General features: G+C 51.7%; 1 protein-coding gene and 1 long non-coding RNA gene across 2 annotated transcripts in view; both read right to left on the bottom strand.

Moving 5' to 3' along the window:
- The window catches only part of LOC136309011 (uncharacterized), a 206,857-nt gene that overhangs the window by 33,405 nt on the left and 155,755 nt on the right, over positions 1–17,697 (bottom strand). The window lies entirely within an intron of this gene.
- The window catches only part of LOC136308410 (BPI fold-containing family A member 3-like), a 50,247-nt gene continuing 38,792 nt past the window's right edge, over positions 6,243–17,697 (bottom strand). Inside the window, 3 exon segments of the mRNA XM_066235749.1 lie at positions 6,243–6,342; positions 6,650–6,693; positions 6,695–6,782. Coding sequence (XP_066091846.1) covers positions 6,243–6,342; positions 6,650–6,693; positions 6,695–6,782 — 232 coding nt within the window.

Raw genomic sequence — 17,697 nt, 5'->3', positions numbered from 1 at the left:
CTTAGACCAGTGGGGAGCAGATGTCGCTCTGCAAACCCCAACACCTATAAGCAACAGAAAGAAAGGAGGAAACGCACATTTATTGAACACCTTGTACGTGTGCCGGGCAGGGGGAGGGGCTCTCCTTCCTCGAACCTCGTCTTCCTCAGGAGTGGTTGGCATTGTTTTCATTCAAATGGCAGATAAGGAGACCAAGGTTCAGGGAGGGTGACTACTTCCCAGGGACACACAGCGAATGAGTAATGGATTCAGGACTTGCCCCTGTGGCTTGTCACCCTTGTCATCAGTGAGCCACGCTGCTTTCCCTGATGCCAGGCCTTCCCTGAAAGGGCTCCTACTTCCTGTGAGAGTCCGGCGATGCCCCCAAGGGGCCAGGGCCATGGCTTTCAACTCAATTACCCATTCAAGCACTTGCTAGAATCTTCCCAGAGCTTGCATGTCATCAATCATTCTCAGAGGGGTCCCATTTTTTGTTATCTTGGTGTAACTCGTATGGGTTGGGCCAGGCTGCTACTATCTTTGCGGGAAAACTGAGGCAGACACGTCAAGGGACGGCTTCAAGCTTGTACAGTCAATGACCGGACAGGCAATGTCCTTGGTTTGAAGACAGGAGTCTGCACAGGCCTGCTGGCGGACAGAGGGGACGGATGTGGACGCAGAGTGCCCTGGTTCAAATCCTGTGACCCTGGACAAGTCGCCGTAATGCCTTGAACTTCAGTGTCCTCCTCTTTAAAACGACGGTAGTGGCGGGTCGTGTCTGGAGAGCTGGGAGAAGCTTAGTTCAGAAACTCATGTGTCTGGGCAGTTTTCTTCCTAATGGATCTGTAGTTTAGTTACCATTCCAAATGCCATTTGCTGGGTGATGGAAACGTCTCCACTTCGCCCCGGGGTTGCATTTTTGTTCCAGGGGCTTCCTGTGTGCCACAGCATCTGGAGGAGGCTGTCCTGTCCCTGTTTTCACTAGAAATACCAAGACGCTCACAAGCTGTCGGCCTCTAGACTGCCGAGAGGCTGGGAGTCGCTCCAGTCCGAAAGGCCCTTAGGATTTACCAGTCACTTCTTACTTCCTTGTTAGACACCCCAAATTGGTCTGCTGTGACTCAACTCCTTGATCTCAAGCAGGACCATGGGGGCTACCCCAGCCCATCTGCTCGGACCCACCCAGACCCTCCAGTTAAACTTCCTTCCCCGGGGTGTGGACCTCTCTCCTGGGCTCTGGAAGGGGACACGGGCACAGATGCCCTCTGTTCTCGAATCCTGCGTTATCAACTGTGCCATCTGTTGTCCTATGACAAGTTTTGCCTGGGGAGTAGCCAGAGCGCAGGACACTTTCCAGAACCCACCAGAACCGTGTTCTCCTCAGCTTCTCTTGGACTCTCACATCCCATCAACCTGACGTGGGGAATTTTCTAGTCTCAGGGCAGGAAACGTTGCTTTATTTCATTGTATATGTGATACTCTTGACGTATCCTGCCTATGCCCTGGGTTTTGAAATAAAAAAACCCCAAAAATCCAGTCTTAAAAAACAAACAAGTGCCCTGGACGGTTGGCTCAGTGGTGGAGAGTCAGCCTGGCGTGGGGGGGACCCTGGTTCGATTCCCGGCCAGGGCACATAGGAGAGGTGCCCATTTGCTTCTCCACCCCCCCTCCTTCCTCTCTGTCTCTCTCTTCCCCTCCCGCAGCCAAGGCTCCATTGGAGCAAAGATGGCCCGGGCGCTGGGGATGGCTCCTTGGCCTCTGCCTCAGGCGCTAGAGTGGCTCTGGTCGTGGCAGAGCAACGCCCCAGAGGGGCAGAGCATCGCCCCCTGGTGGGCGTGCCAGGTGGATCCCGGTCGGGCGCATGCGGAAGTCTGTCTGACTGTCTCTCCCCGTTTCCAGCTTCAGAAAAATACAAAAACAAACAAACAAACAAACAAACAAAAACAAACAAACAAGCCCACAGTAAAATTGGCTTTTTGTCCTCTGGAGTGTAGTTCTATAAATTTAATGCACGTGTGGTTTTATCCCCGCCATCATAGTCGGGATGTAGAGTAGTTCCATCACCCCAAACACCCTCACGCTGTCCTCTCAGAGTCTCCCCTCCCCCCCTTCCTGGTGAGCAGTGGTCTGTTCTGTCCCTACTGACTCGCCAAAGGTCCAGGCACCTTCCCTCCGCTCCTGCTGAAGCTGCCCCTTTATGAAGCCACAGGCGCTGCCTGTCCCATTGCCCCAGGCAGGGCGAAGGCCGTGGAAGGACACGCCGTGGACATTTGAGACAAGTGTTCCCCACATTGGTAATGTCTGTGCCTCCCCAACGCGTTTCTCAGAAATGCAGGTGGTGCCCTTTTCTCCTGACCTGACTACGACTGAGAACCTTTATCGATGGTGTTTGTGGCTCAAGAGATCCCGGTTTGAAGGGCAAAGTTAGTTTTTTCCAAAGGTTCTGACCTGCCCGAGGTCTGTTCTCCAGAACCTGGGAGCGGGACGTTGGTTCTGTTACTCAGAGCGAGGTCAGGGCAGAAGCTTTGTGGGAGGGGCTCTTCCTTGGTTTTGTTGAGGGACAGAGGGCAAAAGTGTTCACGGGGAGCTGGGTGCCCCGACTCGGATGCGAAAAGGTATTTTTGCCTAAGGCAAATTCTGCCTCCCTTGGAGAGTAACCTTCCCTCCTACCTTTACAGCTGACAATAATAAAGGCTTTTTGTGGGACACGAGCGCTTTATGCCATTTCTAATAACCGTGTGGGACACGGAGGACAGTCAGCTGTCCAGGGCCACCTCTGCTAGGAAGAAGTGAATTCAGGCTGTCCCCCCGGGGCTGTTTGGCTTTTGTGCTCATAAACCTCAAGAGCTGGTTTGTGTCAACTGTTCCTTATAAAGTAAACAAACCATTTGATTTAACATTCTAATCACCAGATAGCTTGAAGGTTGGAACACATCCCCTCCCACAGGCAGCAATCAGGACTGGTGATGGGCATCTGAGGTCAAGGGTGGTCTTGTAGGACTGAGCCCTCAACCGTGGGATCAAAGGCTGTCTCCAGACAGCGTCAGAGCGGAGCTGAAGTGTAGGAGGCCCAGCTGGTGTCAGAGAACGGCTTGGTGGGGGAAAATCCACACAGGCTGCAGGTGGTGTCAGAGTCGTTAGACCCGAAGGTGTCCAGCAGAAAACAGCAGATGCAGAGCTGAGCAGAGCCCAAGCCCCAGAAAGGAGTGGTGTTGGTAGACACAGGGCTTTTCGGGAAGACCCGGACGACTAAGCCGCATGAAAGAGAGCCGTGCCCTGGGAATAAAGATGCCCCCACTCCGCCCCGAGGAGGAACAGCAAAATTAGAGTATTTCTACCCTAATGAAATATACATCTAAGCCTCAGTAGGATCAAAGCCATGCACGTGTTCTCTATTTTCCTGCCGTCTTGCTTTCTCTTTGGAACAAAATAACATCATTCAGAGCCTCTACAATTTCTCACCACGATGTCCAGCATCCAATAAAAGAATAACAAGGCATGCTAAGATAAAAGGGCAAATGGACTGATATCTAAGAAATATTTTTAATTACGCCATCTAACAGTCCCACGGGGAATTCAAATATTCCAGCACTGAGCAGACAACAGGGCAGGCAGCCCACCAAGGATGAGAAGAGGACCTGATACCTTCAGCACTTGGGATGTGCCCTGGGGGCCCCAGGTAAGTCGAGTCAGTGTCAGGGTCAGTCTGAGATTCTCTATGGAGCTGAAGGGTTTGAGGGTGGGGGAAAACCAGGGACTCCTCTGTACGTATTCCTAACCACCCCAATTCCACTTCCATTTACAGATGGGAAACTGAGGCTCAGAGCAGGGCTATGCTTTCCCTGAGACCACCCATATTTAGTGGCGAGCGCCCAGCTTCCCTGCCTTTAAGTTGTGTGTACTTTACTCTGTACCTCAATAAATAAAGTTCCTGAGGATTCAACAAGTATTTTGAAAAATTGCTTAACCCAGGGCCACTAAATGGAAGCTAATTTTGGACTTGCTAGTCAATGGTTCTCTTCATCCCTCCCTGGTTCTGACAGTGCCTTTAGGGAAACGCACAGACTAACAGAGCCGAGGAAGGACAGGGTGGCCAAGGGGCATTTTTGGAAGCCCAGAGAAAGGGATCTACACTAAAACTTTGCAACAGCCTTGTCCTATGAGACACGTATCAACACACTTATTTTAAAGAGCAGGAAATAGAAGCGTGGAGAGCTGAGGGCACCTGCCTACCCTTCCCTCTCCCTTTAAAGAACTCTTTCATTTTTGAGAGCAGAAACGGGCGTAACAGAAGGCTTCTCTCCACAACCTTCTTAGGCTGGGTCTTCCTAAAGAGTTATTTAAAGTGGGCTGACCCGGCTTTTGTTTTCCTCTCCTGCTTTTTCTTAATCTGATGCCAGACATGATGGCTGTAGCTCAGCAGCTATTTTATCAGCATGAGCATGAAAGCCACAACCCAGGGGAGCAGAGGAGAAAGCTGGCGGACGCCCTATGCCAGTGTATCCTTCTCCCTCCGGGCATCTCATCAGCACTGAAGCTGCTGTTTGTCATGTTCTGTGCTAGAGCCAGCACCAATTTGTCACTGGGCAACACTCACGAAAAGCTTCCGTCTGGCTTGGTGTCTGATAAAAAGACAGGTTCGAGAGGGTCGTTGCGTTGTGCTCACCTGGATTTCTGCAGGGGACAGTGGAGGAGCTCTGGGTGTCCGTCAGTTGATTCCTGCTGGGTTCTGCAGTGGGGCTGACTTCATATATAGCGAGTGACCCCATAGCCGTGGAGAGGTGGCACTGAATGATTGACAGCTGGGAAAGTGATGAGAAGCCGTCCTTCTCACTGTGTCCATCCCACAAATTCCAAAGCAAACATTTTCCTACAGGAGGCCCCAGGGGTCAGGATGTAAGGACTCACTCAAGCTGGGTGTGTCAATATTATATTTCATACTGTACATCACAGACATCACCAGATGCAGAGGTGCAGAGAAAGTGGAGGACACGGAGCATTTGGGAGATGGTGCTTGTCTCTCATTTGCTCTGTGTCCTGCTTTGAGATGGTCTCCTCATCTGTGTCATGAGTGAGGGAGGCCTGGGGACAGGAGAGACCGAGGAAGCCACTCAGTCTGCTGAGCGTAGAGGTCAGGGAGGTGGTGTCCGGGCCTCTGTTCAGGAAGCCTTGAGTTCTCGTAGGGCTCTGCCCAGTCTCACTGTTTGACACTGGACAGCTCCGATGTCCTTTCTGAGCCTCAGTTTTCCCCTCTGTAATAATAGTGGTGTTCGCTATTATCGACAGGTAGTTTTCACAAACGCTTGTGCAACCCTCCTAGCGTCCCTAGGATATCAACACTATTATTAGTCTCATTTTATAGCACAAAGAAGCTGCGACTCAAGATTAACAATTTTTGCCTGAGGTCATAGAGCTAGTCTATGGTAGAGTCAGGTTTTAAATCTAGTTCTGTCTTCTGCCCAAGCCTGTAACCTGGACACCGTATCACAGCTTTCTCCTTTTAGAGCAGAATGGAGGCCTCCTCGGTGGGCCAGGCGAACCTTCTCTGCCGCACTGAGAAGTGGTTGCCGTGGCATCATTGTCAGGCGCAGTCAAAGGGGCTCTTCAGAGAAGCAATGTGACCTGTCCGAGGTCACACAGCTAGTTAGCATCGATGAGGTCAGAACCAGGTCAGCAGAGCTCCCGAGTCCACTGTCTTCCCCCTGCACCGCCCTGTCCTCGAATGTCTGGCGTGACCTAGGCACTCGGTGACAGTCTGATGAATCAGTGAATGGTCGTCCCCTGAGAACTTTGCTGTTTTCTGCATTTTGGAATTACGGAGAGAAATCAGACCTAAGTCTTGCCTCCTAGGAACTCACTGTCTGTTGAGGTTGACAGACTTGGTCGGCCAGGGTGTAGGTCTTCATTTAGCTATGGATTTTTTATTTTTCTGTCTTGATCACTGTTGTATCCCTGGGATCAAGCATGCTGGGCCTGGAATAGTAGGTTCTCAGTAAACATTTGTTGAATGAATGGGTGATGAGAAGGAGCCTTAAAGAAGAAGGTCCCAGTAAAAGGATCCGCATGTGCAAAGGCACAGCGGTGTGAAACTACACGGTGTGTTGATGGAGGGGCGGGTCCTTCAGAGAGACTACAGGGCAGAGGGCTGCAGCGTGGAGCAGGGTGGGGCAGCGGAGAGGACAAGTGGGGCCTAGAGTGACGTCCAGGAGTTGGCTCTTCATCCACAGGGCACTGGAGGACCCCTGGGAGGTGTGGGGCAGGGGCTAGAGGACACGGCCAGACACTGGACTAGAAAGTGACTTCTGCTGCCGGAGCACGGAGTGAAGGAGGTGAGGTCCAGCCAGGGGCCGCCGGAGCACGCTCCTGCAATGGCCCAGGGAGCAACCCAGGAGCTAGGACAGCGCAGGATGGAGCGAGGGGAGCGGGGGTGGGGGTGGGGGTGGGGGCTGCCAGGAGTTCCTGATGGGAGCAGGTGGAGGTGGGCTGCCGGGGTGGGGAGGGTAGGAGCCTGGTTTCTTTCTCAAAAGGGGGAGGTGCATCCCTGGGAGGCAGGAGAAGGACCAGGTCCTGGGAAAAGGGTGAGATCTGTTTGGAGTTCACCCAGGAGGTGGTGGGGACAGGTGCCCACAGGAAGGGGCCCAGCCCTTGGGAGGAACAGCGGGGACCTTACTCAGTGAAGACCGTGGTGTGGACACTGCTGGGCTCCACGAGGCAAAGAACCTGTCACCAGATCCCTCCGGCCAAACTTGTCTTTCTCCAGCCAGAACTCCACAGCGAGACTCATGCGTGCATGTGTCTTCACAGTCTTTTATTGAAGGGCCTCCTGGGGATGAGAGAGAGGAGGAGAGGAGAGGACAGGAGACAGAGAAAGAGCAGGAGGTGGAGGCAGTCAACATGAAGAGTGGCTGTCCACGTGGACAGTGCTGTCCAGATTGAGACCTTTCAACAAACCGGTGGCCCAGAGGGGCGCTACACCCCCGCGTGCTAAACCTTGCAGTCAGAGATTAAAGAGAAACCTGCTATTAGCCACTGTGGCTTCTGAAAATCCTTTATACAGACCAGCTTAGGGGCCTTTGGGAATGCAAGGGTTGAGATTCACACGGTTATACCGATTTCTGTGACCCACAGCCAGCCGTAGACCCAGACTACAGGCCTGTTCTCAAGCCACGCCTGCCCCACTCGACAGGTGACCCCACCACCTACCAGGCTGCCCCACCACCTAGCAGGCCGCCCAAGCACAAACCAGAGGTGCGGTTGATGGCCTCCACCCATCATCTCCACATTCAAACCATCAGCAAGTCATCTTGTCTCTGCTTGTAAAACACACCCTCCTCTGTCACCTTCTCCAGGTCCCGGTGACCATCACTGCCTGTCTGGAGATGCTCTAGTTTCTCCGGGCTTCCGGCGTGACCTTGGCCTCTCTATAGACCTCTCCCTGGGCAGCCCAAGGGGCCTAACTCCCCTCTCGCTCAACATTCTCTGCGTGTTTCTCACTGACCTTGGTTAGAACCCAAACTCCTCACCATCACCACAGCCCCCGAGACCTGCAGGGCCCGGCCTCACCTGCCATCTTGCTCACCTGGCCACACAGGACCTGTGCTTTTCCTCAAACACACCGATTTCTCTCCTATCTCCAGGTCTTTCCAGCCCCCCTCCCCACCCACATGCCTCTTACGTCACATGCTTCCTCATTCTGGTTTCTACCTAAGGGTCCTTCCTTCCTTCCTCCCTCCCTCCCTCCCTCCCTCCCTCCCTCCCTCCCTCCCTCCCTCCCTCTCTTTCTCTCCTTCCTTTCTTCATTCCCCCCTTCCTCCCTCCTTCCCTTCTCCTTCCTTCTTTCCTTCCTTCCTTCCTTCCTTCCTTCCTTCCTTCCTTCCTTCCTTCCTTCCTTCCTTCCACTTTTACAGAGACAGAGAGAGAGTCAGAGAGAGGGATAGACAAGGACAGACAGGAACGGAGAGAGATGAGAAGCATCAATCATCGGTTTTTCATTACGACACCTTAGTTGTTCATTGATTGCTCTCTTATATGTGCCTTGACGGTGGGCCTTTAGCAGACCAAGTAACCCCTTGCTTGAGCCAGCGACCTCGGGTCCAAGCTGGTGAGCTTTGCTCAAACCAGATAAACCCGCGCTCAAACTGGTGACCTCGGGGTCTCAAACGTGGGTCCTCTGCATTCTAGTCTGACGCTCTATCCACTGCGCAACCGCCTGGTCAGGCAGGGGGTTACTTCTTTAGATGGGTCCTCTTGATCGGCCCCCTCACATACTCTTTACCTTGATAAAACTGCCTTCATCTCCCTCCACCTAAGATTGGTTATTAACTTTCGTGGCCTATCTCACGAATGAGGATTAAGGTCCCAAAAGGCAGTGACTGTGTGTCTTGTTCACAGCTGTGTACTCAGTACCCAGCCCAGGTCCTGTTACACATTAAGTGCTCAATAAATATTTGTGACAGTTGTTTAAGGAATGAATGAAGGGAGGTGATCGTGGCTGCACCCATCCAGGAACACCCTGCTGGTGAGGGGTGGCCCCCACTAAAATGGAGAGAGCGGGGATTGGAGGCAGAGAGAAGGGAGCCCTAGGCACAGCGGGCTGGAATAATGGCGTGCTGGGGCCAAGGAGCTTTGAGTCTGGGAATCTGGGGAGGCCTGCACCCCTCAGGAGGGAGGCGTGGAAATGGAGGTGAGCAGGACAGGCCCAGTTCTGTGAGGGTGATTGTACCTACTGATGGACATGCACCCACCATGTCTGGCAGAGAAAACCCCCAAATTGCCAGCAACAGGGACAATCATGACCATTTCACTGAGGCGGACTCAGGACTGAAGGTTAGACAGCTCAGATGCCTTGGGGAGAGTCACACAGCCCTCAAGCAATAGAGTGGAGTTCACATGTCTGACTCCAGTCCTGAGTTCCTTGGGCTTCCAGTTGTTTATCCAGCTGTGCTCTGGGCACCCATGTTATAGATTAGGCCAGAGCAGTCCAGCATTTTCCCCAAGGTTAGTAGCAGAGCCAAGATTTCTTTTTTTTAATCCGAGAGGCAGGGAGAGAAAGAGACAGAATCCCACATGTGCCCTGACCAGAATCCACCAAGCAAGCCACCTACGGGGTGAAGCTATGTCATCTGGGGTCGTTGCTTTGTTGCTCGGCAACCAAGCTATTTTAGCTCCTGAGGAAAGGCCATGGTGCCATCCTCAGTGCACAAAGCCGACTTGCTCAAATGACCCATGGCTGGAGGAGGGGTGGGGAGAAAGAATGAGAGAAAGAGGGAGAGAAGGTAGAGGGAGAAGGGTAGGGGGAAGAAGCAGGCTGTCACTTTTCCTGTGTACACTCACCGGGAATCGAGCCTGGGCATCCACAGCGTCAATTAGCCAAGACTCTACCACTGAACCAACCAGCCAGAGCCACAGCCAAGATTTCAGTGCAGAAACTTTTACTCCCAACCCTTCATTCTTACTTACTTCACTTTGCTGCCTCTCCAAATACCCCTTGTATGTGACCCTACTCATCCTCGTATTGCACCTGACATCTCCTTGTTCCAATCTTCCTTCCTTCTCTCTACCTAGAACGTGCACTTCCATTCCCCATCTCTCCCCTTTGACCCAGAGCTCTGTGAAGAGTCCCAGGGTTGGGGTTCAGGGTCTCACCTGCCTTCTCGCTGCTCCTGGAGGCTCGTGCCACCACCGGTTAGCCAGCCCACCATGCCTGGTACGACCTGCCTGGAGGCCTTCAGACTGTCCAGGACGCAGATGTTCTGAATCCGGCCCTCTGCGTTGTGCTTCATGAGGCCCAGGGTAATAACTGGAAACAGAGGAGGGATCAGTGACATTGTACAAGGTCACAGACAAGGCAGGGGACTTGGAATTGGGAGGCCCGTGTTGCAGGCTGGGGCACCCACTCCTTGCTGTGAGATTGGGTGCATGCCACCACCCGGCCCCCAACCCCGAGATCCACATTCTTCATCTGTGAGGTTCGGCTGTGCAGGGGCGATGTGACATTCCTCAGAGGGTCTGGCCGGGAACAGCTGCTAAAGGGGATATGCTGGTTGAAGTTTCACCCGTGCCAGAGCCTATCATAGATGCAGATCACAGTGGATGCTGCTTGAAGATTAAAATAGGTGGGCAAATCAGGAGAGAAGAAATGTCAACCCTCTCACACCACACCCGACATAAACTGCAGGACAGAGTGCAGCTCCCGGCAGAAAACAACGCACTTCTAAAGGGAAGGGGAGTTGAGAGCTGTGGACATGTCTAAGTTCTGCCTCCTTTGGATCCAGACTCTCCTGCCCAGAGTCAGGGTACGGATCTAACAACCCTCAGCGCTCCCCACGGGACGCACCTGTTTCACTGACTTGACCCTTTCTATGATCAGGATCCGCGTTCTGGGCCACCCAGAGCAGCGGGAGCCATTGTTGCACCACACCCTCCTCCCCCGCCCCTGGGGCCAGCTCCTTGACCCCTGTTAAGCACCCCCTATTTCTGCTGCCTCTAAACAAAAGATGGGTCTGGAGCCACAGATCTGGGTTCAACTCTTAGCTCTGTTAGCTCCCTGATTCTGGACTTCCTCATCTGTGTGATAGGTAATCATACTCATCTCACAGGATTCTTATGAGAAACATTGAGGACAGTCATCCAAAGAATATTTACTAAGTGTCTACTGGGTGTCAGGCCCTGTGCTGGGCACCAAAGACACAGAGCAGCTTTCTGTGTGGTAGGAGAGACATAATTGACTAAGTAATTTTAAAGATAGAGTGAGACTATAAGTATGCCTAGAACTCTTATAAATCTTGGTTAATGATGATGGTAGCACTTGGGTATTGGTGAGCAACAGACATTACTAGTCGACAGTCCAATATTCCTTTCATCCATATACCCACCCACCCACCCACCCATCCACACATCCATCCATGCACTCATCCATCATTCCACCCACCCACCTATCTATCAACCTATCCATCTGCCCATCTTTCCTTCCATTCAACCGTCCTGTCATTTCCATCCAAACTCTGTTTTGATTCAGGCACTATCTCCATTTCCTGGTCCAGGTGAGGCTGTGATAATCTGAGCCACCATCGCATGGTGACTCTTTCAGATTCAAAGTTGTTCTGTGACCCAGGTTGGTCTTATCAGACTAAACAGAAAATCTTGTGTTTCATGTTTGAGGAGGAGGTTTCTTTCTTTTTCTTCCAGTGGAAAAGAACAAGGCAGCCTGCAATTCCAAGACCACCGGCCACCATTTCCTACCATGCTGGAAACCAGCAGCCTAAGGATGAAATCATGATGCTAACAGCACTAAGGGAAATGGACCAAATCCGGTTCTGAATGGCAGCTTTGAGCTGCTGACTGAACCAGACCTGCAGCTGGCCTTGCCTGTGACTTTCAGTTCTGGGAAGTGACTGTTTTTCTGTTTGAGCCAGGTCGAGTTAGGTCTTCTGTTATTTGTAGCTAAGCACTGATTCGTGAGAGGTGGTTGTAGCGATAAACATATTCTCAGTTACAAGAGCACTGTTCATATACTTTTCTTTATTGAGTCTCAAAAGCAGACCCAGGTAATAGCATTCTAGCTGCACCATTTGTACAGATGAGGATCCCTGGGCTCATAACTATGCGTGTATATACTTGATATAAACCGAATTAAATGGATACAGTTAGAGCTAACCATGACCTGCAAAGTTGTGATGAAGGAAAAGAAGAAACAGTGATAATCTGTAACTATTAAGAAATAGAAATAGTCATTGAAGGTCTCATTTCCCGAAATACACAGAACCAGGACAGGCTGGGCCTGGGGCAGAGTGATCAGAGAGCGCTCACCCATATCTGTGTCTGTTTGTGAACCTCGTACTCAACTTCACGGAGCTTATTTTGTTGTTGATGAAGTCCTTCAATGATCCTCCTAGGTCAGGGGTCTCCGGGCTGGGGGAAACGTCCGCGCCTGGGGGTCCTTGGGTTAAAGTTGAGAAAGAAACATGGGCCTCAAAGTCCAGTTTGACGGTCAGATGCCCCAAATTCCCGGACACGACCTTGACCTCTGAACACATCCCGCACGTGGCGCGTTTACTTCTCATTCATCTGGTCTGCCTGGCCTGCGTGGGCACCCCAGGTTCTAGACACAGTCGTTTAGCTGAGCAGATATTTATGGGGGTCTCCTGTGCGCAGGAGCCGTGCCAAAGGGGTGGGGCTGCGTGGGTGGAAACCGCAGGACCCTCCGCCCTCACGGAGCCTACAGGCTGGTGGTTGGTGAGGAGGCAGGAGCCCTAGGGGTGAAGATGGGGTGTGGGCGTGATGGGGTGTCACCTGGAGAGTCTCTGGGCAGAGGCTGCTTGCCAAGGGGCATGGAAAGAAGTGTCAATGTTTTAAGCACTGCGGCTATAGCGGTGCATTCCGAGGGGCGCGCGCTCTGGGAGGAGGGAAGAGCACGGGCAGGCTGAGCACCCAGAGGGCGGGCGGAGGGCACTAGTTCAGATCGAGGAAGGTCTTTCTGCCAAATTGACGTCTTAGCCGAGACCTGAGGAAGGGAGGGCGCCCTGTGGATCGTTAGGGGAAGGCTGTTTTAAGCAGAGGGAACAACGCCTGCAAAGGTTCTTCAGTGTGTTTCGTGTGCTTCGGAGGCAGCGGTGGCTGGAAGGGAATAAGTGTGGGGGAAGCGGGTACGGCCGGTCCAGGTAGGGCTGGGGTCTTGGATGGTGGATCTTAGCAGATGAAACAGAGTACGGAGACAGAAAAGAGGGACATTTGGGGAAGAGATTAAATACAGTTGTGTAGTGACAATCAGAATAGCTAACGATTAATGTGTTCTGCGCACAACACTAATCAAAACTTAACTGGCATTGGCTCATGGCTTAGATTTCTAGGAGAGACCTATGGGTCTGACGATGCCAGGCACGACTCAAGAGAGGACAGTCTCACCTTTGGGGACCTCGGGCAAGGACAGCTGAGCAGTGGATGGAGCAAGCAGCCCGCAGAGGAGCAGGAAGAGGCCGGAGATCCTCAGCATCTTGGGTCAGGCACCTGTGGGAGGGCAGAGCAGAGAGCGTAGGTTGTGGGGGTCATCCGCTGAGAGGGTGTCCCCGGAGCATAAATCTGGGGTGGCCAGAAAACTCATGTAGGCCTGTTCTTTGGAACAAGAAAACATCATTCAGAGCCTCTACAATTTCTCATCATGATGTCCAGCATCCAATAAAAGAATACCAAGGCATGTTAAGATAAAAGGGAAAATGGACTGAAATCTAACAAATATTTTTAATTACGCAGTCTAACAGACCCACGGGGAATTCAAATATTCCAGCACTGAGCAGACAACAGGGCAGGCAGCCCACCAAGGATGAGACGAGGACCTGATACCTTCAGCACTTGGGATGTGCCCTGGGGGCCCCAGGTAAGTCGAGTCAGTGTCAGGGTCAGTCTGAGATTCTCTGTGGAGCTGAAGGGTTTGGGGGTGGGGGAAAACCAGGGACTCCTCTGTACGTATTCCTAACCACCCCAATTCCACTTCCACTTACAGATGGGAAACTGAGGCTCAGAGCAGGTTATGCTTTCCCTGAGACCACCCATATTTAGTGGCGAGCACCCAGCATTCCTGCCTTTATGTGTACTTTACTCTGTACCTCAATAAATAAAGTTTCTGAGGATTCAACAAGTATTTTTAAAAATTGCTTAGCCCAGGGCCATTAAATGGAAGCTCATTTTGGACTTACTAGTCAATGGTTCTCTTCATCCCTCCCTGGTTCTGACAGTGCCTTTAGGAAAACGCACACACTAACAGAACCGAAGAAAGACAGGGTGGTCAAGGGGCATTTTTGGATGCAAAGAGAAGGGATCTACACTAAAACTTTGCGACAGCCCTGTCCTATGATAAAAATATCAACACACATATTTTAAAGAGCAAGAAATAGAAGCGTGGAGAGTTGAGGGCATCTACCCACCCTTCCCTCTCCCTTTAAAGAACTCTTTCATTTTTGAAAGCAGAAACGGGCGTAACAGAAGGCTTCTCTCCACAACCTTCTTAGGCTGGGTCTTCTTAAAGAGTTATTTAAAGTGGGCTGACCCAGCTTTTGTTTTCCTCTCCAGCTTTTTCTTAATTGGATGCCAGACACGATGGCTGTACCTCAGCAGCTATTTTATCAGCATGAGCATGAAAGCCACAACCCAGGGGAACAGAGGAGAAAGCTGATGGACGCCCTATGTGAGTGTATCCTTCTCCCTCTGGACGTCTCGTCAGCACTGAAGCCACTGTTTCTCGTGTTCTGTGCTAGAGCCAGCACTAATTTGTCACTGGGCAATACTCACGAAAAGCTTCAGTTTGGCTTGGTGTCTGATAAAAAGGCAGGTTCGAGAGGGTCGTTGTGTTGTGCTCACCTGGATTTCTGCAGGGGACAGTGGAGGAGCTCTGGGTGTCCGTCAGTTGATTCTTGTTGGGTTCTGCAGTGGGGCTGACTTCATATATAGCGAGTGAGCCCACAGCCGGGGAGACGTGGCGCTAAGTGATTGACAGCTCGGAAACTGATGAGGAGCCGTCCATCTCACTGCGTCCATCCCACAAATTCCAAAGCAAACATTTCCTACAGGAGGCCCCAGGGGTCACGAGGTAAGGACTCACTCAAGCCGGATGTGTCAATAATGTATTTCATAAAGTACATCACGGACATCACCAGATGCAGAGGCGCAGAGAACGTGGAGATCACGGAGAACGTGGGGAGACAGTGCTTGTCTCTCATTTCCTCTCTGTCCTGCTTTGAGATGGTCCCGTCTGTGTAATGAGTGAGGGAGGTCTGGGGACATGAGTGACCAGGAAGCCACTCTGTCTGTTGAGCGTGGAGGTCAGAAAGGGCGTGCCCCGGCCTCAGTTCAGGAAGCCTTGAGTTCTCGCGGGGCTCTGCCCAGTCTCGCTGTTTGACACTGGACGGCTCCGATGCCCTTTTTTAGCCTCTGTTTTCCCCTCTGTAATAATAGTGGTGTTTGCTATTATCGACAGGTAGTTTTCATAAATACTTGTGCAACCCTCCTAGCATCCCTAGGATATAAACACTATTATTAGTCCCATTTTATCGAAGAGAAAACTGTGACTGAAGTGTAAACAATTTTTGCCTGAGGTCATAGAGCTAGTCTACAGTAGGTTTTAAATTAAGTTCTATCTTCTGCCCAAGCTTGTAACCTGGACAGCATATCACAGTTTTCTCCTTTTAGAGCAGAATGGAGGCCTCCTCGGTGGGCCAGGCGAACCGTCTCTGCCGCACTGAGAAGTTGTTGTGGTGGCATCATTGTCAGGCGCAGTCAAAGGGGCTCTTCAGAGAAGCAATGTGACCTGTCCGAGGTCACACAGCTAGTTAGCATCGATGAGGTCAGAACCAGGTCAGCAGAGCTCCCGAGTCCACTGTCTTCCCCCTGCACCGCCCTGTCCTCGAATGTCTGGCGTGACCTAGGCACTCGGTGACAGTCTGATGAATCAGTGAATGGTCGTCCCCTGAGAACCTTGCTGTTTTCTGCATTTTGGAATTACGGAGAGAAATCAGACCTAAGTCTTGCCTCCTAGGGACTCACTGTCTGTTGAGGTTGACAGACTTGGTTGGCCAGGGTGTAGGTCTTCATTTATCTCTGTATGTTTTTGTTTTTTTTTCTGTCTTGATCACTGTTGTATCCATAGGATCAGGCATGCTGGGTCTGGTATAGTAGGTTCTCAGTAAACATTTGTTGAATGAATGAGTGATGAGAAAGAGCCTTAAAGAAGAAGGTCAGAGCATCCCAGCAAAAGGATTTGCATGTGCAAAGGCACAGCGGTGTGAAAATACACGGTGTGTTGATGGAGGGGCGGGTCCTTCAGAGAGACTACAGGGCAGAGGGCTGCAGCGTGGAGCAGGGTGGGGCAGCGGAGAGGACAAGTGGGGCCTAGAGTGACGTCCAGGAGTTGGCTCTTCATCCACAGGGCACTGGAGGCCCCCTGGGAGGAGTGGGGCTGGGGCTGGAGGACACAGCCAGATACCGGACTAGAAAGTGACTTTTGCTCTCAGAGCACGGAATGAAAGAGGTGAGGTCCAGCCAGGGGCCGCTGGAGCACACTCCTGTAATGGCCCAGGGAGCGACCCAGGAGCTGGGACAGCGCAGGATGGAGCGAGGGGAGTGAGGGAGGGGGGCTGCCAGGAGTTCCTGATGGGAGCGGGTGGAGATGGGCTGCAGGGGTGGGGAGGGGAGGAGCCTGGTTTCTTTCTGGGAAGAGGGCGGGGCACCACTGGGAGGCAGGAGAAGGATCAGGTCCTGGGAAAGGGTGAGATCTGTTTGGAGTTCACCCAGGAGGTGGTGGGGACATGTGGCCACAGGAAGGAGCCCAGCCCTGGGGAGGAGCACCAAAGACACAGACCAGCTTTCTGTGTGGTAGGAGAGACATAATTAACTAAGTAGTTTCAAAGATAGAGTGAGACTATAAGTATGCCTTGAACTTTTATACTACTTGGTTAATGATGATATTAGCAGTTGGGAATTGGTGAGCCACAGACACTACTAGTTGACAGTCCAATATTCCTTCCATTCATACACTCACTCACCCACCCATCCATCCACTCATCAACCAACCCATCCATCCATCCATCCATCCATCCATCCATACATCCATCCATCCATCCATGCATTCATGCATCCATGCATCCATCCATCCATCCATCCATCCATCCATCCATCCATCCACCCATTAATCCATCCATCCATCCATCCACCGATCTATCCATCCATCCATCCTTCCATCCATCCATCCATCCATCCGCCCATCTATCCATCCATCCATCTTTCCATTCATCCATCCATCCATTATCCATGCATGCACCCATGCATAGATCGATCCATCCATCCACCTATCTATCCATTCATCATCCATCCATCCACCCATCCATTCATCCATCCATGCATCCATGCATCTACCCATCCATCCATGCATCCATCTATGCATCCATCCATCAATCTCTCCATCCATCCATCCATCCATCCATCCATCCATCTATGCATGCATGCATGCATCTATCCATCCTTGCATCAATGAATCCATCCATCTATCCATGCATCCATCCATGCATCGATGCATCCATCATGCATTTATGCATCCATCAGGGCATCCATCCATGTATCCATCCAGGCATCCATCCATCCATCCATCCATCCATCCCTCCATCCATCCACCCATCCACCCAGCCACCAACCCATCCACCCATCCATTCATGCATCCATGCATCGACTCATCTATGCATCTATTCATACTTCCATCCACCCACCCTCCCATCTATCAACCCTTCCATCTGCCCATCTTTCCTTCCATTCAACCATCCTGTCATTTCCATCCAAACTCTGTTTTGATTCAGGCACTATCACCATTTCCTGATCCAGGTGAGGCTGTGATAATCTGAGCCACCATGGCATGGTGACTCTGTCAGGTTCAAAGTTGTTCTGTGACCCAGGTTGGTCTTATCAGACTAAACGGAAGATCTTGGGTTTCATGTTTGAGGAGGAGGTTTTTCTCTTTTTCTTCCAGTGGAAAGGAACAAGACAGCCTGTAGTTCCAAGGCCACCGGCCACCATTTCCTACCATACTGGAAACCAGCAGCCTAAGGATGAAATCATGATGCTAACAGCACTAAGGGAAATGGACCAAATCCGGTTCTGAATGGCAGCTTTGAGCTGCTGACTGAACCAGACCTGCAGCTGGCCTTGCCTGTGACTTTCAGTTCTGGGAAGTGACTGTTT

This window comes from Saccopteryx bilineata, chromosome 6 (genome assembly GCF_036850765.1).
Source record: "Saccopteryx bilineata isolate mSacBil1 chromosome 6, mSacBil1_pri_phased_curated, whole genome shotgun sequence".
NCBI lineage: Eukaryota > Metazoa > Chordata > Mammalia > Chiroptera > Emballonuridae > Saccopteryx > Saccopteryx bilineata.
Note: the sequence above shows the minus strand (reverse complement) of the source record. Positions and strands in the feature narration are given on the sequence as shown.